At 41.0% G+C, this 23,612-nt stretch overlaps 1 protein-coding gene across 6 annotated transcripts; it reads left to right on the top strand.

Moving 5' to 3' along the window:
• Positions 1 to 289: 289 nt before the first annotated feature.
• ctdspl2b (CTD (carboxy-terminal domain, RNA polymerase II, polypeptide A) small phosphatase like 2b) lies at positions 290 to 18,622 on the top strand. Of its 6 annotated transcripts, none has more exons than XM_076999443.1 (13): positions 290 to 370; positions 5,377 to 5,562; positions 12,157 to 12,283; positions 12,494 to 12,643; positions 12,779 to 13,018; positions 13,117 to 13,198; positions 13,810 to 13,921; positions 14,068 to 14,154; positions 14,542 to 14,604; positions 14,694 to 14,773; positions 15,088 to 15,214; positions 15,711 to 15,806; positions 15,976 to 18,622. In XM_076999443.1, exons 2-13 carry the CDS (start codon positions 5,401 to 5,403, stop codon positions 16,039 to 16,041), a joined length of 1,392 nt encoding a protein of 463 aa, XP_076855558.1. In that variant the 5' UTR covers positions 290 to 370; positions 5,377 to 5,400; the 3' UTR covers positions 16,042 to 18,622. The 6 variants fall into 6 exon arrangements, with proteins under 6 accessions (XP_076855558.1, XP_076855533.1, XP_076855552.1 ...); XM_076999418.1 differs by lacking the exon at positions 290 to 370 and adding an exon at positions 398 to 552; XM_076999437.1 differs by lacking the exon at positions 290 to 370 and adding an exon at positions 736 to 888.
• Positions 18,623 to 23,612: the final 4,990 nt, after the last annotated feature.

Here is a 23,612-nt window from a genome sequence, read left to right as displayed (position 1 = left end):
CTTAAGAGTAAATGTGTGTTTTCTTTCGTTCATCATTTGTATATGGGATCCCTCTGATAAAAGCCTTGGTCACCCTTTGGCCACCCCTTGAAAAAAATCTAGCTCCGCCACTATCTGACAAGTGTAGACATATACTTGTTTTATTAGCAGAAGCCATATATGTAAAGTGTAGAAATTCCCAAGTGCGTATTTTAAAAAAGTAAACGTACAGTGATCTAATTTAATTTAAACGTAAAACAAACTGTTGCGCACTGGGCCGGTTGTGATGAGCCCAAGCGGGTGTAGAGCGCGGCTACTGGGAGCGCTGCTGCTGGGAGCATGCGCCTCTCGCTGGTTCATCCGGGCATCATGTAGTTCGCTCTGTGTGAAGGTAAGGAGGCGGGAAATGGCGGACCAGAGGGTGCAGCGCACAGTGGGCTAGTACTGTTTTGAGGGACAACAAAAACACGGGAATTCCGAGACGGCGACGGTGCCTGCAACAGTCGGCAAGACGCAAGGATAATTCAGCGGGTTCTTTACGTGGTCCCCCCTCCAAAAAAAAGTCTGTTTCCAGTAAGCTTGTCGCATTGTTTTTCCTTTATCATATGTGTCCTTGGTATGTGACAAGCTAGCGAGGTGTACGTGCGACCAGGTGGCTAGCTAGCTAGGTGGCTGGCTAACTAGCTAGCGCGGTGCGTTAGCCCTGTTTTCAGATGGGTAGTTAGCTTCTTAGCTAACGGGCCACCGATACACAAGCTAGCCGGGGTGGCGAGCCAACTAACGGCTCACTTTATGTCCTGTCAGGCGGCTGGGCACAGAGGGATCACTATTGTTGTTATTTTATATATGTATTGTTTCCAACCGTGGGGACATCGGTCGCATTACATGTTTGTGTTGATGAGAGGATGGGTTCGTATTCGCTGGCTGACGTAATTACGTATAAAAGGTTATTTAGCAAAAAGAGCGGTATAAGTTAATTTGCCTGTCCACGGGCTATGCGTGGGACCAGGACAATGCCAGCGGGCAGTATCTATCTAGCTAAATAACGTTAACCTAGGTAGGAGTGTGTTTTCTCTTGGCTAAATAACGTTAACCTAGGTAGGAGCGTGTTTCTCCTGGCTAAATAACGTCAATCTAGGTAGGAGCGGTGTTTTCTCTTGGCTTAAATAACGTCAACCTAGGTAGGGTGTGTGTTTCTCTTGGCTAAATAACGTCAACCTAGGTAGGAGCGTGTTTCTCCTGGCTAAATAAACGTTAATCTAGGTAGGAGCGTGTTTCTCTTGGCTAAATAACGTTAACCTAGGTAGGAGTGTGTTTCTCTTGGCTAAATAACGTTAACCTAGGTAGGAGTGTGTTTCTCTTGGCTAAATAACGTTAACCTAGGTAGGAGTGTGTTTCTCTTAGCTAAATAACGTTAATCTAGGTAGGAGCGTGTTTCTCTTGGTTAAATAACGTTAACCTAGGTAGGAGCGTGTTTTCTCTTGGCTAAATAACGTTAACCTAGGTAGGAGTGTGTTTCTCCTGGCCTAAATAACGTTAACCTAGGTAGGAGTGTGATTCTCTTGGCTAAATAACGTTAACCTAGGTAGGAGTGTGTTTCTCCTGGCTAATAACGTTAATCTAGGTAGGAGTGTGTTTCTCCTGGCTAAATAACGTTAATCTAGGTAGGAGCGTGTTTCTCTTGGCTAAATAACGTTAACCTAGGTAGGAGGTGTGTTTCTCCTGGCTAAATAACGTTAACCTAGGTAGGAGTGTGATTCTCTTGGCTAAATAACGTTAACCTAGGTAGGAGTGTGTTTCTCCTGGCTAAATAACGTTAATCTAGGTAGGAGTGTGTTTCTCCTGGCTAAATAACGTTAATCTAGGTAGGAGTGTGTTTCTCTTGGCTAAATAACGTCAACCTAGGTAGGAGTGTGTTTCTCCTGGCTAAATAACGTCAACCTAGGTAGGAGTGTGTTTCTCCTGGCTAAATAACGTTAACCTAAGTAGGAGTGTGTTTCTCCTGGCTAAATAACGTTAATCTAGGTAGGAGTGTGTTTCTCCTGGCTAAATAACGTTAACCTAGGTAGGAGTGTGATTCTCTTGGCTAAATAACGTTAACCTAGGTAGGAGTGTGATTCTCTTGGCTAAATAACGTTAACCTAGGTAGGAGCGTGTTTCTCTTGGCTAAATAACGTTAACCTAGGTAGGAGCGTGTTTCTCTTGGCTAAATACATTAACCTAGGTAGGACTGTGTTTCCTTTGGTGCTAGTTTTGGTTAGTTTGTGGGATAAGACACCAGCTACATAACTAGATATCTCCTTTGTCTAGTTATGTTTGTCTATAAGATTAAAGTTCAGCATGCGAAATAATTTGTCAAACATTTAGCCTAATGTGTTTGTGCAGATAGACACTTAGTCAACAAGTGCTGTTGAAAACAAATCTTGGCAAACTTGGCTGGCTGGCTGGCTAAGCAAGTTCGGGAGCCTGAAATTGGATGTTTTCATCCCATTGTTACCTGTGCTTGATGCTCTTAGTATGGATAAATTTTACTCCCATCTAGAGAGCCAGATGTTCACATATACATTTGTGTGTGTGTGTATGTATATTATATAATATACATACATACACACACACCCACCTTGAAATTGAATTTATTAGATAACTAACGCTAGCTGTTCTTTTTCTAGCAAGCGGTAGCTATAGCTGTTTTGGAGGTTGGCTGAATACGTTTTTTTTTTCCACACAGCGACAGTTGGCATTTCATGTTACCTAAAATTGGCAAGTCACCCACACTAATTACCCTGTGGTTTTACGCAGCCCAATGAGCCAAGGCAGAAGTACTGTAATGCAGTGAAAATATGCTGTTCAGCTTTTGGTTCTGATGCACGGGCTTTTCTGTAATTGCAAAGTTGCGTGATGCGCTCTTTTACGTAGCATTTTACGATTACATTGTGCCGTGTGCGTAATTAACCATTAAACAATCATAATTAACTGACCTACTTTAAGCCAGTTAATTGTGGAGCCAGTCATGAGCTGAGTCAGTTTTATTAGAGGAGCTGTAGTGTATTGGGGTATTCCAGGACTATGAATGGATTTAATGATCTACTTATCGAAATCTAATACTCCGGTTTGTGCTGCCCAGTAAAAACTTTTGAATATATAGGATGTATAATAACTCGCCATGAAAGTACACAGGTGGGACAAAGTATTTAATATTTTTGTCAGTCCACAATAACATCTTGGGTCATTTCTGCACACACTTGCAATGAGGAACACAAGAATATTGTGGTGTGCTTAGCCCTTTTAAGTTATTTGATACAGGATATAGGACTAAGGACCTGCTGTATGAAGTTGTCAACAGTTAAATATTTTTTTTCTGTCTCATTTTTCTGTTTGGCTTTCCACACCACAAACATGAGAACCCTTTCTCATTGCAATTAGTTAAGGGGATTCGTTTTCCAGTTTTAGAATCCAATGGTTAGTTTTCCTACTGGTGCATTGTGCTGTCTTTTACAGCAAGTTTTCTTTTCATAGTTTTAATGGATTGACTCGAACCCTTATTGGTAGAGGTGTGAACTGACACAAAATGTACTATTTCTTCTTTTATAATGTACTTTTTAAAGAATGTAATTTTAAATAAAAAGGTGATATCCAAATGCATTGTGCCCCTAGCCCTAGTATTAAGTGCATTAGTTATTATAAACTTTTAGATCTAGGTTGATTCTTGCACAAATGCCAGCAAGTGTCTCAAGTTCAAACTGTGGGCTGTGACTTTTTAAATTATCTTGTGTAAGATGGAGCGAGTGTGAGCATGTGTTAGTGTGCATGAGCATGACTGCCATCACCCACCGTTTAGAAACATAGCTTTTGTGATTGTGTGTTTTGAAGTGGAAACGATGGACAGGGGGATGTATAGTGGAGGTTAACTATAGTCAGCTCCTGGACAGGTCCTTGACATGTTGGGACATGTTTTATGTAACCCCGCCTACACACATCTTTAAAGAAAGAAGAAAGTTGTTCTTTAGCATCAGGAAGACATTAGCTCCATTTTCTCCTATGAACTGTAAACTGCTGTGCATACTTAATGGCCGTATTCTCTTCTTGTTTAGCTGAATCTGGTATCGGTTCCATCTGTCTGGAATTCTGCAATCACATCTGGATTTCATATAGTTTCATTGTGGAAAAGAAAGGACTAGAGCCTCCTTGGTTCTGGACATCACTCTCACACACACACACACACACACACACACACACACACACACACACACACACACACAACACACACACACCTTGATTACAGCAGTTTAATGCAGCATGGACTATGGTTGAATCTTACTTTTCTCCTTTATTGTCTGTGTGGTGATGATTATGAAACACTGTTGAAGAACCTGGCTCACATTGAAATAACAGCTGCAAAAGTGTCCAGTGTTTGAAAAAGGACAAGGGCAAGACAACGATGCTAGACTAGCCTGGGTTGGTTAAACATGGTGGCCTTAATTTAACACCACAGTTAATAACAGTAGTTAAGATAGTCCGTGATATTAGTCACTTTGTTTGTATTAACTGTGACACCCCCCCCCCCCCAAAAAAAATGAAATAACAAAGTGTGTGTTTAGAAGTACTCTTCATTTGTAAAGCAGACAGTTGAATTTGCAGTATTTGGTTTTTCAGAATGTTTTTCTATAACTATTGCTGTTCTTTCATAATTGTGCTCGAGGAAATGTTGTCTTGAATGTATCCAGATGTGTGTGTTGCCACATATCTTGGCTGGTGATATGTCCTCTGGAACTCTGAACACTGGGACTCCTTTAAATACATCAAAGAAAGTATGAGTCATCCACTCAGTGTGTGGAGAGAGGGGGTTTGTGGGGTGGGGGGTGCAGAGCAAGGGAGAGAAAAATCTAGAGGGAGAACCAGTGCAGTGCTCTAAAGCAGTGTGGATGGCTTTATATTCTGCATGCATTGTCCCGATCTCCTAGATTGTACCGGGGGGGGGGGGGGGGGGGGGGTTTCAATTAGAATAACTAACCATATCACACTATATATACACTGTTTTGGAGCTGAATGGCTATGGTATGATCATTTTTGGGAGGGTGAGGGGAGACTAGGGCAGTGCTTTTTGGGGGGGGGGGGGGGGGGGGGTTATTTCTCTGTCTCTGATGTTTCAGACTGCAGTATAACGCAGTGCTTTTTAACTCAACTGGTATTGGATTTGTTGTATAGGGGTCTAATTGTGTTTCTCTGTAATGTTGTGAAATTAGTAAAATGCATACGAGGGTTTCATGATACTCCTACAGAATTATTTGAATGAAGTTGGACACTGAATATCGTCTACAGTGTGAAATTTGAATTCTCTCTCTCTCTCTCTCTCCCTCTCTCTCTCTCTCTCTCTCTCTCTCTCTCTCTCTCTCTCAGTCTTACATGTGACTATTAACAATAATGAAGCTGAGAATGCACAAGGCATCTCAGCGGCCGAACCCAGCCCGTGCCCCTAGGCCAGCCCGGAGGAAACGCAGGCGGCCGGATGTGCAGCAGCACGCTGATGAAGAAAAGGCCCTTCTATCCACCATCAAGAAGTTCATCCATGGGGGCACCATGAAGGTAAAAGCCATCTCTACTATTGCCGGACTCAGTAACCAGTTAGATGCTCTCACTTTGTTTATTTGTTTTTAATAATCCAGGTAGTTAGTTGACATTGTGTTCTTGTGTTCTGCCTGTTTTGGCGAATCAAACTGCACACACTACTTTGTCTTAGATGGATAGAAACATAGGAGGAATTCTCATGTGCCATTTGTGAAGCCCTGAACAGCAAGTCTTGTTCTGGATTCACACCGTCAGTGCCGAGATGGTACAGAGCTTGAGGAAGCCAGTCTTTCACAGTGATGGGAGGCATAGCAACAAGCATTCCAACCCCTACAAAGAGCAGGCAGGTTTTCAGCATAGAGAGTACGTTAGGAAAGGTTCTGTGATGGCAAAAATATTCTGTTGACAGTTTAAGGCAACACTGCAGAGAAATCCATCACTACTTACGATTTCAGCCACCATCAAAGAAATGGCTCATGTAATTGTGCATGTCAGGGGATGAATGATGCAAGTATCACACACTTGAGGTGGAGTAGTGTTGAATTTGCTGTTTCTTTTTAAAATTCTGATATTTATAGTTGGCTACTGAAAGGTGTACCTGAATTTACTGTACTTGTGGTTTAAATGATTTGTAGGCATTCAAAGATTTTCATTTGAAATGAACACTAGTATAGTACTGATTCGTATTGGCCAATAACCCAAGTTCAGGCAATGAATTGCTATTGCATGGGGTGGAAATGGACCTTGGTATAGTGCTGGGCGGTATGACCAAAATTCTATATCACGGAATTTTTCAAAATTATATTGGTTTCACTGTTTTCCCCCCCATGCATCATATGTTAACTGCATTGATTGCAAAAAGAATTACTGCAGTAGAGTGGTTGAGTACCCTTTTCCACTATTAGAAAAATGTCTTCACCAAAGTATTACATGTAATCAGGGTACCCGCGGGTCCTTAAAAAGTCTTAAAATGTCTTAAATTTAGTTTTCCATATTCAAGGCCTAAAAATGACTTAAAATGTCTGGATGTCTGGAATTTTATGAGGGGAGGCATTAAATTATTATAAGTGTGTGGTGTTCAGTTGTTCTGGCGCGATGTGAACTTTGCCGAATCTAGCGCTAGGACCATGCAGAAAATAACCGCTCCAGGGTCCTAGTGCTAGATTCCTAGCGCTGGAGTATACGGCCTCAACAACGTCAACAATTTTCGTTCGCCAACCGAACCCCCCCACCCACCCCCCCTCAACGATGTGGAACACACCTGCATCCCCAGTAATAGTATTATTTTTTCTTGTGAGAGGTATTAAAAAGGTCTTAAAAGTCATTGAATTTGAGATTTTAAAATGTGCAGATAACCTGCATGTAATACAGATCTGCATGGCCTCACATGATCAGTTTTCAAATGGTAGCACTAAAGTAGTGAATGAAATGCAGAAAACTGCAAAAAAAAAAAAAAAAGCAAAACCTTTTATTTACATTTTTTTCAGACAACATCAAAACTGTAGGTTTATACAACTTATGTGAACCAGCTACATGTAATATTATAAATTGCACACCAGTTTGTTAATAACAGATAGGAGACACACGTGAGCATCCAATAAATATATTTAGACATAAAGTAGACAGGGCTGTTTGTCAATGGTGTATTGTACTGAAAAGTCCCAAATATCTTACCTTTAACTAAATAACATAATATTTAAACAAATTAATAATAACAGTGGCCAAATACTGGTGAGACGGTACCATCTCTTTTAATGTGATAAGCGAATTATTTTGAATCTTTTCCCACCATATGTGTATTTAAGCTGAAGATGCTGGAAAATATTGAAAATGGACCTTGAAAGTGGTGTACAAGTACTTAAATTCCACCTTGTAAAGGTGTATGAATTAGGGATGTCCCGATCCAGCTTTTTGAACTTCCGATCCGATACCGATATTTATTTGCACTTCCGATCCGATACCGATATCGGCCGATACCGATACCGGCCTATCCGAGCATGTATTAAAGTTATTTAGCCAACTTACTTTGTTGTCAAACTCATGTTGAAAAGCGTTTTACTCTTGATAACAAGTAGCCAGCTGAATTAGGTGTGTTTGAATAATACACAATGGTTGGTAAGGAGAAACTGGCCTGTTTATTTAGCAATTAATAAACTCAAAATAGACAAAATATTAAATAACAAACAGAAATAGCATCAATAAACCAAGGATTAAAAAGCCACAAGTGCAAATAATATTGTAAATTATATTAAAAAAGTAAAACACACAACCTGAGTGGAAAATAGTCTATTAACATATAGTCTATTAACATTAACATCCATCAGTGCGCTTGAACAAGTGTAAACCAAAGCTTAAAAAAAATCAGTGCACATATCGTAAACTAATTAAAAGCAAAATGCCTTCTACTCCACACTTTGCTGCTCCATCCCCATCTATACACTCCCTTCAATTCAAACGTTTCTGCCAGTGTTAGTTGTGTAGGACCTTTCTTTTTGTCTTCGGTTTTCTTTAGAAACTCGTCATGTTGTTTATGGTGGTATTTCGCTTAGGCCTGTCACGATAACAATTTTCATAACGATATATTGTCCCAGAAATTATTGCGATAAACGATAATATCGCAGTGGCTCCGCCCATGCGCGAGGGCGTCGCGCGCTGTCGATTCGCGAGGTCGTGCACCTCTCAAATTTTGTTACTTCGCGCATGCCACGCCTCAGTGCAATGAACAAAGTCATGTTTGCAGGATTCATACACGTTTAAAAGGTGGAATTCAAGTACTTGTATGTCACATTAAAGGTCAATTTCAATAATACCCAGCATGTTAAACTTAATTAAGTTAAATCCTTTTATATATATATATATATATATATATATATATATATATATATATATATATATATATATACATACTCGAAATAATTCGCTTTTTCTCACATTATTTAATGGATGTTTATTTTCAAAACGCCCAATCTTAACGTCTTCACGTTCTCTCATGTTTGGTCCTCGAATTACAAGAGGCTCGTATTTGTTAACGTAATACAAGAGAACCGTTCAGTCAGACAGATATTTGTTGTGAAACGAACAAATTCCAGCACTTTTCAAACCTGAAACATAAAAGCAACATTAAAGTTCATCAGGTAAATGTTCATTCCCCTGTTTTTGAGGGGTGTTTCTTATACTACCACATATCGTTTCGAACAACACTGCAAAGAAAAGCAAGTATAAACGCTTCCACCGTTCGCGGAGGTAGGCGGAGTCGCTCGCTACGGTCACTATAATAAACAACCACTAAATAATGTGATAAAAAGCGAATTGTTTCAAATCATTTCGAGTCCTATTAGCCTCGAATATGTTCGTGAACACATCTCCACGTGTGTGTGTGTGTGTGTGTGTGTGTGTGTGTGTGTGTGTGTGGAGGCACTGTTATTGACGCATGCGCTCTCTGTGTACTGCACTCATTTCCTAACCTGTAGATGTCGCTCTCTGATCACAGATTCGTCTTCCCTTAAGGGGGGAGGGTGCGAGAGAGCAGCACTGCGTGCGTTTCTGAAATCTAACGTAGTTGCGGTTTACTCTCCTGTAAACAAATGTGCGCGGAAACCCAATGACCAATTATCGACATCAGCAAAAATGATCGCAGTAAAAAAAATTATCGTTGATGATGTAATTATCGCGACAAGCCTAATTTTGCTAAATGCTTGATTAGATTGGTTGTATTAAAAGTTCTTACAGCTTTACCACCACGCTTGACTTTACTGTAGCATATGTTGCACTCTACCTCTTCGTCTTTGTCATCCTTTAAGGTAAAATAATCCCACACAACTGACATTTTTACCGATAACTTCAAATTTACACGGCGGTTCTAATGGTTAGGAGATGCCGCGGAGCTAAATTGGGGAGACGCTATGCTCATGTGCTATGCTCATGTGCTGAAGGTGTGCTGGAAAATGCGGACCGGATTTTACTCTCACTGGCAAAACCACAGCAAAAACTGGAATGGATTATCTAAATGGGTGCGCTGGAAAAACTGGATCGGGAGTCTGGATCGGCATTTTCTCGTGCCTGCCGATCCGATACCGATACGCATTTTTTGCTAATATCGGCGGCCGATCCGATCCAAATATTAGATCGGGACAACCCTAGTATGAATACCTCTTGTTTGTTATCAGCAAACTGGTGTGGAATTTATTATATTACGTGTAGCTGGTTCACATAAGTTGTATAAACCTACAGTTTTGATGCTGTCTGAAAAATGTTTTAAATAAAAGGTTGAATATGATTCATTCACTACTTGGTGCTACCATTTGAAAACTGATCATGTGGGGCCATGCAAATTTGTATTACATGTAGTACTTAAGTGGAGACATTTTTCTAACAGTGGAATAGGGTACTCAACTACTCTACTGCAGTAATTCTTTTCATAATCAATGCCTCCCTAAATTTTCAGTTAACACATCATGCATGGGGGGAAAAACTGTCAAATACCGTGAAACCGATATAATTTCGAAAAATACCGTGATATAGAATTTTGGTCATACTGCCCAGCACTAGTTTATATTACCGTGTAGGGTTCTTTGTGGTATAAGAGGGCAAACAACAAAAACAAACAAATTAGCCCGTATTATACCAGGTTTTTAGAAGAAGTTGTTTGAAGTACCAGCATACCGGAACAAAGTTCCATTCTTTACTGACACTAACTTTTCCATGTATTTTTGAATTGAGTGTTGAATTGATTGTGTAATAAACTTGGCGTCCCAGGTTACTGAGATGTGTGTCTGCTTAAGCATGTTTTCTCTTGTGATTAGAGCCTTATGTAATTCCAAGACATGACTGAACCGCATTAGGGAAGCACCATTCCACAGGGTTCCAAAATGGATGTGTGCAAGTAGAGTTCTGTCATGTTTTCCAATGTCTGTTAATCCTCTGGGGAGTGCTGTTGCTTTTCCTGCTCTGTAGACCACCTGATTGATCACATCATCAAGACCTCTGTGAGTTAAATCAGTCATATTGGTCAAGGGAGAAAAACACCAACTAAATAAGGTAGAGATTAAGCTCATCTGGATCCTTGGTGCTGGAGGACTGGATCATGGAGCAGCGTGCCGCAGTGCTGGAGAATGACGTTCCATAAGAGCGTCTCTCTCCGGCCGTCTCCCTAAATTTTTCTCTTTAAGATGTAAATTCAGGGTTTGTCAGGCACCGTTGTCGCAGTCTTCCACAACCGCCGTGAGGAGTACTGCCTCTTCTGATGGGTGCAGTGTTGGTCTAATTTTAGCTGCCGTTCCACACGGCTTGCATAATGACAGTAGGTACGGTTAGTTTACACAGGCTTGCGGCTCACTGTGAAGAGCGAGCACCTTAGCTGTAGTGCAGGGCTCTTTGGGTACTGTAGTCCTATTGTTTTTCAAAACTGAGCTTCAGGTCCACTTTTTGGAACAACGTTGTGCTAATACTACTATGCTACTGTTGACTGCAGGCATATCAGCCACCAGCATACTCGTTAGGCATTAGTCATTGGTAACCACTGCTTACTGTAAAAGTGATTCATGTCTGTGAATTCATGGGTTGTGTGCTACACATGTTAATCATGCTCAAGGAATTATTATTCCTTTTATTTTTAATTGTTAAGAAATCTTTATGGTGATTGCGTTCCAAGAGCAGTGATGGTGTTTGGCTACCTCACTGCCCACGTTACATGGGAGTTCTATTTTTATCAGGGCATGGGAGAATAGTTTGTTTCACTGCATTGCAAGCTTGATGGTGAATGATTTAGCCAAAGTATGCTTTTACCACATGCAGTACAAAACACATTACATTTCAAAGCTTTTCTAAAATTCAAGGTTGTGTGTACTTATTTCAGATATAGAAATAGATACTCGTCTATTTGATCTACTCATGTTCATCATGTGTGTGTTTGTACATATGTGTGAGTTACACAGCATTCTTTCACAAACACCTCTATGGCATGTTTTCCTGATTTATTAGCAAGGAAACCTAATGGCTGGCTTGGTGTCTCCTCTTTAGCGTTTGTCCTAGCAAAAAGCCTTTGTTTGCTGTTAGTTTTTCCTTTTGTTTTGAATTCCGTTACTAGGTGTCCCCACTGTGCGTCGTGAAAGACCTTGAGATTTCTGTTTCGTAACATGCCTTGATGTTTGGCTATAATTATTTGACAAATAAGACTAATTTTATTGGTCATCCCTTAGTAATAGCTGATAAAGGCATTATTATGTAATCTCAACCCTTTTAGATTAACATTTGCAATGTTTCATAGTGTTTGTTTTTGGAGGCTAGTCAAACATGTGAGACTAGCTGCATACTGTCTGACTATCTATGCTTATGTTTTTAGATTGCCGTTCTAGTGCCCTCTACTGATCAAACTGTTAAGCTGTTAATAAATTGCAGTACGTCTATATTTGACATGTCGGTGGTGGGAAATGTTTGGCGTAACATGAGAGTTTAAAACACTCCTGAAGCTTCTTCCCTAGTCTACATTTGGCTGTGAGCCTGGATTTGGATCACTAATACAGATGTACAGTTGAATACAAAAATTGGTACCCCGTCAGCACGTGTACATTTCTACTACCGTGTCAAACCTCCGTCAATCCATGTCTACCTCAGGTGGAGGAAGAGAACCCAGCAAAGAAGGGCCGTTTGAACTGTGACCTCATCACCTCCACCCCCCATAGCACCGTCCGTCCCAGAAAACGTGTCGGCCGACTCCGGGCGAAATGCTCGTTTAATGGCGGTGAGTCTCACAGGGTGAGAATGGGTGTCTGTTCAGTGCAGACAAGCTTAGTTATAACCACCAAATCAAACATATAGTGCTGCTGTAAAATCCAGTGCAAAGTCATGTGTGCTACAGAATTAGAGAATTATTTGGTCTTTCCTAGCTTTCTCAGCTACTGTGTGAAATTGGAATCATTCTGCTTTTCTTCCCTGAAAATGGGGGACTCAGAAGCCAAGAACCATGAAACGAACAAGGCAGCAAAGTCGAACGGTAAACTCGACGAGTCCCTGGAGGCTGTGAGCAGTCCGCCCCGCACCACCCTACTGGGGACCATCTTCTCTCCCGTCTTCAACTTCTTCTCACCAGCAAACAAAAACGGTGAGCCCTGGAATCTGTCTAAAGTCTCAGCCTGTGTGAGGAATGGATTCGCACCTCTGGCAACACTCGCCACTCACAGCCTGTCATTCAGAGAAGGAGCGTTTGACGTAAAGAGCGACCTTTTCTCTCCGCTAGCCGTGTCCGGTTCGGACTCTCCGACCCAGGCCGTAGAGGCGGGAGAGATCGTGAAGCAGCTGGACGTGGTGCAGGTGGAGGAGACTTGCCCCGCTGCCTTTGCCCAGGGTCAGTGTGTGGCATTCTGCCCCGCCACGTTACCCCCTCCCTCCGTTAGACTCCCTCCTCCCAACCACACTCAGCCGGAGGAGGAGGATGATGAGGATGGTGCATCCCACACTGATCTGCCACCTCTCACAGGTAGGGACCCGGATCATGGTAGCCCAGACATTCCTGACTCGTGTGCTTTATTAAACTCAGCTCTCGCTCACAGTCTTCTTCTCATTTGCTGTCTGCAGTGCCTGGTCTTCCTCCGGCCTGTGGCTACGTCAGTGCCCCCACTGAAGCCACGTGTGAAGAGGACTGGGAGGTGTTCGATCCGTGAGTACAGCTCACACTCCTCCCCCAGCGCTCTGTCTCGCCGCTCTGCTGTCCTGATATCGGGTGCTTGTTGAGTAGGCTGCTGTTATTAAATTGCGGCATGCGAAAGTGGTCCATACTTCACCTATAACCAAGAGCTAATGGCTTGTAAATAGAACTGCGTAATTAATATTAATCCGAATAGTGAGTTTCATTATTTGTAATGTAATATAATGTAATTTGTAATGTAATATAGTTACATTATTCTTTTTTTAAAGCATCAAATAGCCATTTTTGTATGTACTGGCCAGTTTAAAGTTGTTCAGTGTGACATGCTGAGTCATGAATTCATAAATGTCTCCTGTCAGAAGGTCATTTCCTCTGGTGTTGATTTATCAAAATGTATTTAATTGGTAATCACACTGAGAAAATTGAGTTATTACTCATTTATGAAATGAACTCACATTTCCACTCAAGAATCTAGCAAGCACTCTCAAACGCTCTCCTGGCACTCAGTCAGTCTTTTAATATAAGCCGCTGTACTGGGCACTGTGGAGTGGTGTGGATGCCATGCCAGCCATCCCTGCCTGCTGCGTTGAGGTGCATTAAGCATGTGGCTTGTGGCTCTTCAGGTATTTCTTCATCAAACACGTCCCTCCACTAACCGAGGAGCAGCTAACCCGCAAACCCGCTCTCCCCCTGAAGACTCGCAGCACACCAGAATTCTCTCTCGTACTGGACCTGGTGAGTGTAGAACCATAAACTTTAAACATGAGTACGTAAAAAAAATCAACATGGTGGTGAGGCATAACAGCAGCGCCGTGTCATGAGTCCGGTCTGTTCGGGTTTGTGTTGTAATGGCCACTCTCCTGTGTGTTGTTTCTGTGAAGGATGAAACTCTAGTCCACTGTAGCTTGAATGAGCTGGAAGGTGCAGCATTGACATTTCCTGTCCTCTTTCAAGATGTCATATACCAGGTAAGTCCAAGGCAGCAGTCCTCACAAATGGAGATGGATGTGTGGGTGGTTTGGGGCTCAAGAGTCTTTTTGTTTTGTTTGTTAGGGCAGATGTCTGTAGAATAGTCCTGAGGTGTCTGCCTGCGAGGTGCTGTTTTGTCTGTGTACAATTTGGGTGTGTCCACAAGAGGGGACCAAAATACCACTTTGAAAGTCACAGAAAGGTAGTTGGTGTGGATCCCAGGTGTCTGGGCTGGGGATAGTGTTCCGAAGGGATCAGCATACCTTAGAACTGGACATTGTTGTTTTTGCTTGTATATGGGTCTGTAAAATGGTTAGTATTTGTTTTCTCTAGTGAAAATTGAAGTATAATGTATGTTATTTGATTGTTTCGGTTCGTTTCATCAGGTTTATGTACGGCTGAGGCCATTCTTCAGAGAATTTCTCGAACGCATGTCTCAGATTTATGAGGTAAAGCAGTGTCCTTGTTTTGGGTGTGTTTACATGGGGAGGGAGAGTGGTGTTTCACTTCAACATCTCATGAGTGTTTTCTTCCCCAGATCATTCTTTTCACTGCCTCGAAGAAAGTTTACGCAGATAAGTTGCTGAACATTTTAGATCCGAAGAAACAGTTGGTCCGGTTAGTATATTTTTGTCTTTTTTTTTTTTTTTTTTTTGTCTTTCCTTTCTTGACTGTTCATGGCTGTGTGTATCAAATTCTAGAGATTAAAGTGAAACATGGGTATTCTAAAAACCACTTCCTCTGTTGCGAACTTCCTGTCGCTTCATAGTTCTTGTGTTGAGTTGTCCTTGGGTGGGGCCCCTCGAAGAACCTACGCCATCTTCACGTGTCCACTCTTTAGTTGGTCTGCATTATTCATTCCTGATATAGAGTCATGGTATCTGATTCCATGCCCCTCTCCACCCCACACCCCCTTGTCTTTGTGATTTTAGCTATCGGTTATTTCGCGAGCATTGCGTTTGTGTACAAGGGAACTACATCAAGGATCTGAATATTCTTGGGAGAGACCTGTCAAAGACCATCATCATTGACAACTCACCACAAGCCTTTGCTTATCAGGTGATAATACCATATTCAGACATTCAGTAAGACAGCACATTGCCCATAAGGACCACATTTAAAATAGGGCAGTCATGGCCTGGTGGTTAGGTAACTGGTCTTGTGACTGGAGGGTCGTGGATTCGATTCCCAGACCTGAGGCCATGACTGAGGTGCCCCTGAGCAAGGCCCTTAACCCTCAATTGCTCACTTGTATAAAAATGTAAGTCACTCTGAATAAGGGCGTCAGCCAAATGCTATAAATGTAAAATCTAGCTCTCTGTGCTTTTCTTTTTAGTATTCACTCAGTAAACGTCTATTTAAATAAATAAATATTGAGATTGTTGCAAAAGCTTGCAATATACATTTGCTTGATAGAACATTTAAGCTAATTCATGGCTTGCTTGCTACCGAACTGATTATTTCATGCTCCCCCTAAGTGCATGTTTCATATATAGCCATGTTTATTTTGATTAAACAAAAGGTAATATTAATTTTCAATGCTCAAATTTTAAAGCTCTCCAATGGGATACCAATTGAAAGCTGGTTCATGGACAAGAATGACAGTGAACTTCTCAAGCTGGTCCCTTTTCTGGAGAAGCTGGTGGAGTTGGTATGTCAATCACGACGTTTCTCACATGACCAGGTCTTACTGCAAAGTACAAGCCCCCCCCATATGAGTTTTATAATTACAATGAAGATCAGGAAGGACAGCTGGTTAACTTTGTAATAAGTTGCTCATCTGACTTTTTTTCGTCTTTTTGTCTTTCATGCAATTTCAGAACGAAGACGTGCGGCCTCATGTCCGTGAACGGTTCCGGCTGCACGACCTGCTTCCTCCGGACTGAACGCAAATGTCTGCAGCTGGACACAAAGTAATAAATAAAAGGAAAAACAAACCCTCTGGGTTTTAACAATCATTGTTGCCATTACTGTTAGCCCCACCCCCTCGTTCCTCCATCCCTTCAGTCATTAAAAAGAAAGTCGGAGATTTTTGAAGATGCCTCTAATAATTGAATTTTTCAACTCGTAGGAATAAATGTACAAATATAACTGCTTTTCTTGTCAAAGACCAAGAACCCATGTCCCTCCAAGACCCCTGGTACATCATTCTCTTTGTGTGTGCTACTGGAGGAGCAGGAATAACTGTTTTTAAGTCACTTTTACCCATTTAACAAGTGAAGGTGCAAAATCTAACCCAGATGAGGAGGGCCCCACTCATTTCTTTGGTGCTTCTGTTCAACTGTTTTTACACTCTTTGGCTACAAGACCGATTTCAGTAGAAATGGCCAGTAGAAAAAAAGAATGTCTACCTGTGGGTGGTGTTAGTGTTTTCTTACGTTTTGTGCATTTGTATTAGTTTGCTTGTTATAATGCCATCATAGGTCTAATATCCACATTCATTCCTTGACATTGCCGTTGCTTTTCTGACATTGCATAGTTTGATCACTTTTCTTTGGTGAAAAATGATCCTTTACTGCAGTGTGGTTTGTATTTGTCTGCCAAAATAATATATTACAGAGTTTTGGGGGAGTATCTTGTGATGAGAGAGAGAAAACATTAAAAGGTTGTTTTTCCAGTGCTTTTAATTCACTCTTGGGCTGCCATGAGAGGCTTTGAAATGGTCCCAATGACCCCTTTCTCTGCTTCTGTTGTCAAGCTTGGCTGTCCAGTTTTGTCCAATTTGACCTTTACTGATATATTGGTATCTGCACTTTTAAAACATCATCTCAAACTAGAAGTTAGGTTAGAATATCGGAGATCTCCAAGTTATCACTTGCCGTTTGGCCTTTTATATTTTGTATTCTAGTTTGACTGTCACATGAGGTTTCATATTAATGCCTTTTTTTTATAGACATATATTTTTTTAAACCCGTATTCGTTGGCCGCTGTTTTTTTTTTTTTTTCTTTTTTCTTTTTGTGTTTGTTATGGAGGGGGTATTGATGAGCAAGAAAGTATTTTAATGTAAACATAGGAGCCAATATAGCATGGCTCGTTTTGTGCGAATCCTTTCACCCAAACTCAAAGCATGTAAGTGGAAGGGTAGAGGCGGTGGCAACCCGGTTTGTCGCACCAGTATATGAGCAGTAAGTCTGTAACCCGGCAACTTTGGTTAAAATTTCTTTGCCTGTAGTTAGCCCCCCCAATCCCATTTTATTGGAATTATTTTTAAATGCAGTAAGGGTACAACGTGTAAAACTTCAGGTTCACAAAGTAAAGGTCCTTCCAAAATTTTGTATCACGTTGGTGTCCCCTAATTCAAACGGTAGACTCAAGCTAATTAGCAAAACCACGTGGTTGGGATAAAATTGTGGGGAGGATGTTTTTACTTTCTCTACCTGAATATTTACCTTTGGTCAGTATATTCTACATGAGGAGTATTCAATATGAATGTGTCTAATGCAATGAGTTAAAAAGGCGTTTCCTGCATATAATGATGTTCTCTGCCAAGGTGTATTTTGGGTTATACATCGTAATACATGCGTAACAAAGTATAGTAAGAAAGAAATTCAGTTTTGTGTATCATGTTGGTTGTTAAATGTGTTTTTTTTCCATGCCTTTTCTGGTTCATCATTTTAAGGACATAATTGGAAAAGAAATGGCACAGAGGTTCTGTAGTCAGCTATGATGCCATTATTCCGTCAAGACCCTACGGGTCGCACTGTTTGAGGGTTTTGTTTTTGTTGATGGAAACATTTGCTTATGCTATAAATTAGCGCAAGAACCACCTAAAAAATGGCCACAGCTGTAAAGTATGCTAATCTGCTCTGCAGTGAACTATTAAGGCCTTTTGAGTGTCTATATACAAACGCTTTTGTAATATTCTATTACTTATTTGCAGATTCCCCTGATATGTAGTAGGGGTATCTATGTTCGTTTGTTTGAGCATATTGCAAAGCAATGAGGGAGGGGGGAGGGGCGAAAACCCAATGTTGAAGACAGGAAAAGTGATCCCAAGGATCCTGCTCTTTTGACAAAAGCTTGTACTATTCTTTCTAATTGAAAGTGTTTGCAAGCAGTTATCTTTTCAAGCAAATGAGTGAATTGGTAAATGGTTACGTATAGTATTGAAATGGTTATATGTATATTATTGCATTGCACATGAAGTAGCATTTACTATGGATTCCCCTACCCCTGCAGTCATGTCTACGATTTTGACTTATGCAAATCTATGTAACAGTGTCCTGAGCTCCAGACGGTGGCTCAAACAATTTTGGGGTGGGGTGGGGGTGCAGCTACAAAGCAGACCAAGCACTTCCTCGTGAACAAAGAGACTTATTTTCTATGATTGTCAAAGAGCTGTAGCGTTTTATGCACAAGGGTTGGTTTAGACAGAAATGTGAGTACGTTCTAATGTACATTACCATTTTTATTCTACAATGGGTATTGTACCAAAAATACATGGAATACATTCTTCATGGAAGATCCTTAAAGTGAGGAATCTCTTTTGTATTTTTTTGATTTCAGAAGGCATGTCATCTACTTTTTAAATGTATTAATGAAGATTTAACTTTACATCAAATGGAGTGTTTTTCTTACTATATTATGTGTATGTACGTTTAGTTAGCACAAAATGTCACTGGTAAAAAAAAAATAGCATGTAAAAAATTAAGCCTGTTTGTGGGAAAGTCCTCAATTAAAATTTACTCATGGAACTTTTTCTGCAAAATGAAAACTGTTTGAGACCTTCTTATTATAGCTCACTAAGTTGTCATGAAGCTGTTTTGATACATTTGCACACACACTACCTATTACGGCAGATCTTTAAGTCCTGTAAGCTGTATGGTGGAGAATTAGACTTTTTTTTCCTCTCCTCCACAGCACATCTGATGGATGATCAGTTTGATGTTGGCAGGGCATGTTTTTGCAGTGTGGCAGGGCCAGTAGGTAATAGCATTTGAAGCATTCAGCATACATCCCTGGCCTGAGCAACTGAGGAGCGCTTTGTTACCTGGGTTACATGTTACCAAACATGTCAGTCAGTGCTAAGAATGCTATGGGGCGAAAGCTCTGTCTAGAGAGTGAAGGCAAACTTTATTTTTTAAATATACCAGGGGTGGCCAACCCATCAGAGACCAAGAACCACTTTTTTACTGTGTGTGTGTGTGTGTGTGTGTGTGTGTGTGTGTGTGTGTATATATATATATATATATATATATATATATATATATATATATATATATATATATATATATATATTACACACTACCATTCAAAAGTTTGGGGCCACTTAGAAATGTTCTTATTTTTGAAAGAAAAGCAGTTTTTTTTTTTTTCAATTTAGCTAACATTAAATGCATCAAAAATACACTATACATAATAATGTTGTAAATGACTATTCTAGCTGTAAACATCTGGTTTTTAATGCAATATCTACATAGATGTATGGAGACCCATTTCCAACAACCATCACTCCAGTGTTCTAATGGTACATTGTGTTTGCTAACTGTGTAAGGAGGCTATTGGATATTTAGAAAGCCCTTGAAAACCCTTGTGCAAGTAGGTTAGCACAGCTGAAAACAGTTTTGCTGATTAGAGAAGCTATAAAACTGACCTTCCTTTGAGCTAGTTGAGAATCTGGAGCATTACAATTGTTGGTTCGATTAAACTCACAAAATGGCCAGAAAAAAACAACTTTCAATTGAAACTCAACAGTCTATACTTGTTCTGAGAAATAAAGTTTATTCCATGCGAGACATTGCCAAGAAACTGAAGATTTCCTACAATGGTGTGTACTACTCCCTTCAGAGGAGAGCACAGACAGGTTCTAACCAGAGTAGAAGGAGAAGTGGAAGGCCCCTCTACACAACTGAGCAAGAAGACAATTACATTAGTCTCCAGTTTGAGAAATCGACGCCTCGTAGGTCCTCAACTGGCAGCTTCATTAAATAGTACCCGCAAAAATGCCAGTATCAACGTCTACAGTGAAGAGGCGACTCCGGGATGCTGGCCTTCAGGGCAGAGTGGCAAAGAAAAAGCCATATCTGGCTAATAAAAGAAAAAGATTAATATGGGCAAAAGAACACAGACATTGGACAGAGGAAGATTGGAAAAAAGTGTTATGGACAGATGAATCAAAGTTTGAGGTGTTTGGATCACACAGACGAACATTTGTGAGACGCAGAACAACTGAAAAGATGCTGGAAGAGTGCCTGACACCATCTGTCAAACATGTTGGAGGTAATGTGATGGTCTGGGGTTGATTTGGTGCTGGTAAAGTGGGAGATTTGTACACCATGCCATACCCTGTGGACAGCGCTTGATTGGAGCCAATTTCATCCTGGAACAGGACAATGACCCAAAGCACACCTCCAAATTATGCACAAACTATTTAGAGAAGAAGCAGGCAGCTGGTGTTTTATCGGTAATGGAGTGGCCAGCGCAGTCACCAGATCTCAACCCCATTGAGCTGTTGTGGGAGCAGCTTGACCGTATGGTACGAAAAAGTGCCCATTAACCCAATCAAACTTGTGGGAGCGGCTTCTGGAAGCATGGGGTGAAATTTCTCCAGATTACCTCAGCAAATTAACAGCTAGAATGCCAAAGGTCTGCAATGCTGTAATTGCTGCTAAGGGAGCATTCTTTGACGAAAGCAAAGTTTAAAGTAGAAAATTATTTCAAATAAAAAAAAATAAAACATTATTTCTACCTTGTCAATGTCTGGACTATATTTCTATTCATTTTGCAACTCATTTGATAAATAAAAGTATGAGATTTCAGGGAAAACACAAAATTGTCTAGGTGACCCCAAACTTTTTAAACGTGCCATATTTTGTCAGTTGTGATTTTTACACCGCAATCGAAATTTGTCCTCCGCTTTTAACCCATCTGTGCAATTAGAACACACACACACTAGTGATTACTAGGGGGCTGTGGATCACACGTGCCCAGAGCGGTGGGCAGCCCTAGCCCGGCGCCCGGGGAGCAGTTGGGGTTAGGTGCCTTGCTCAAGGGCACCTCAGTCATGGCCTCAGGTCTGGGAATCGAACCCACGACCCTCCGGTCACAAGACCAGTTCCCTACCACCATGGCTGGATTACTGACCGGGCCAGTGGGGCCAGCGCCCAGGGGCCCTTGAGGTCAGGGGGGCCCTGGCCAAAAACTTTTTGCGATGCCTATCAACATTTATGGTACAATATATTTTTATTTCCGAGGGCCCTCCATTTTAAGGATCCTCTGACTATTAGGGACTTTGACCCCAGGGCCTCTTGGGGGCCCTAGCCATGCTTTTGGGCCCTAACCATGCTTTTGGGGGCCCTAGCCATGCTTTTGGGCCCTAGCCATGCTTTGGAGGACCCTAGTCATGCTTTTGTGCCCTAGCCATGCTTTTGGGGCCCCTAGCCATGCTTTTGGGCCCATTAGGAAAAAGGATGAGGCGTTGTGGCACTGCTCTGACTTCGACTTATGGCTATTAGGGGTCCTAGGAAAGAGGGGGGCATATTTTTAGAGGGCCCTGGTTATGAGAGCCCCTACCAGGGGGGCCTAGAGAAGAGCAGGGCATACCATTAGAGGGCCCTTGATCACGAGGGCCCCTGCTACGGGGCCCTTGACTTCCATAGAAGTCGTTTACCATGGCTCCTTGACTTTCTAGGGACTTACAAACTCAGGCCCTTACTTAATGCTTCTGAATTTGTATTGTTTCAAAATTATTATGTTCAATTTCTCTTAAGCGCAGAGACACAAATTAATTTAGCAATTTTGCAATTATTTAAATTTAAGACAAGCAATTTGTCTGATGAATGCTATCTTTGACACTGATTAAATTGAGTGAATTTGGCCAAGGGTGTGATTTCACTTAAGTGAAAACAACAAGCCATTTGACTAGTTTCATGTTTCCCCTTTAATAAACAACAGTAAAGAGACCAGTGGTCACTCTAGTTCTGAAGGAATGCATGAAAGGAAAAGTGCCTTTTCATACAACAGAACTGCAAACTAATAGCACAATTTTGGTTTGGTGACAGATGAAACAGCAAGTGGTTTTGTTGTAGTTGCTGTGGCTGCGTATGCGTGTAACCCTGGTATTTGTTTGAGGATTATTTATTGGAAAATATATTTTATTCAGCTTCTTATTCAATGACCATTCAATGACAGTTTGACATGACTTGACATGCTTCAAGGCAGTGTGAAGGGGTCTTGACAATAATGAAACTTGATTTAATATCATTAACACAGAATTTTTAATATACTCAAAACCTTTCCCCTGTCTCCCTCTCCATGCCCCCCCCCTCTCTCTGTCTCTCTCTGTCTCTCACACACACACACACACACACGCTACCCCTCCCCCACCCTCTCACTCAGTGGTGAAAAATTGTTACATTGCCATTAATTCCCACGGGGGCTGAGCCAATCAGGTGTTGCGAGCACTTCCAAGTGAATATGCAAGTTCTATATAAAACCCCCTGCCAGTATCAAAACTCCTCACATTCAGACAGTTCAGCTTGTGAACTTGCTCTGTGCTTTTACTACAACTTTTACCTTGCTATTACCAGATCAGCAACCAACAGCCTTTTTAAAGGCACATTGACCTTTATACTGCAGTATATTATTTTATAATATATATAAATATTTTTATATTATATTATACTATACTATATTGCATATATTCTGTTACATTCTTTTTATAGTCTTTTCAAAGGCTTATATATTATATTACATTACATGATATAATATTACATTACTATATTTACTATTGTCACGTTACGGTTCCCGAACCCTTCCTTTGGGGCGTGTGTTAACGTTGTCTGCGTCTATTCGTCTGTGTCAGTGTATCTCCGTGGGTGCGGGTGTGTCTTGTAATTATCTGTCTCACCTGTGGCTCGTCTCATCATCACGTGGGGTTGATGTGGTCTGTCTATTTAATATGCGTTTGCGCAGTGTCTTGTGCTCGTCGTTGTCTAAAGTCTGCACGTTGAGTGTATGTGCTTCAGTGTTCTCGTGCGTCATTGCGCAATATCTGTTGTTATTAAACGTAATGTTTGCTACGTAAGCGGGGATTCCGTGTCTAGTCCTTGGCTGCGCCCGAACGTTACAACTATATTAAACTTTGAAAGGTTCACAGCCTTTTTCAAGGCTAGTGTAACGTTGCTAACTAGCAACTCACAGCTTTTTAAAAAGTTTATTGTTATTTGCATATTACATTATTGATAATAGTAATAATTATAGCTTTATAATAGTAAAAAAAACAACAAAATAAACAAAAAAAAATAATAAAATGCGTGTGTGAAAAAATGCGCGTGTGAGCTTGCGCATGTGAAAAAAAAGAATAATAAAAAATGCGTGTGTGGAAAAAAAAAGTGCGCGTTTAAAAAAAAAAAAATTAATTGCGCGTGTGTGAAAGGGGGGGGGGGCTGTGCAACCCTTTGCCCAGGGGCCCAGACTATCCTTAATCCGTCCTTGCCTACCACCAGGCCATTACTG

The sequence above is a fragment of the Brachyhypopomus gauderio genome, chromosome 1, assembly GCF_052324685.1.
Source record: "Brachyhypopomus gauderio isolate BG-103 chromosome 1, BGAUD_0.2, whole genome shotgun sequence".
In the NCBI taxonomy this organism is placed as follows: Eukaryota; Metazoa; Chordata; class Actinopteri; order Gymnotiformes; family Hypopomidae; genus Brachyhypopomus; species Brachyhypopomus gauderio.
The sequence above is the reverse complement of the archived record's forward strand: the minus strand, read 5'-3'. Positions and strand labels throughout refer to the sequence as shown.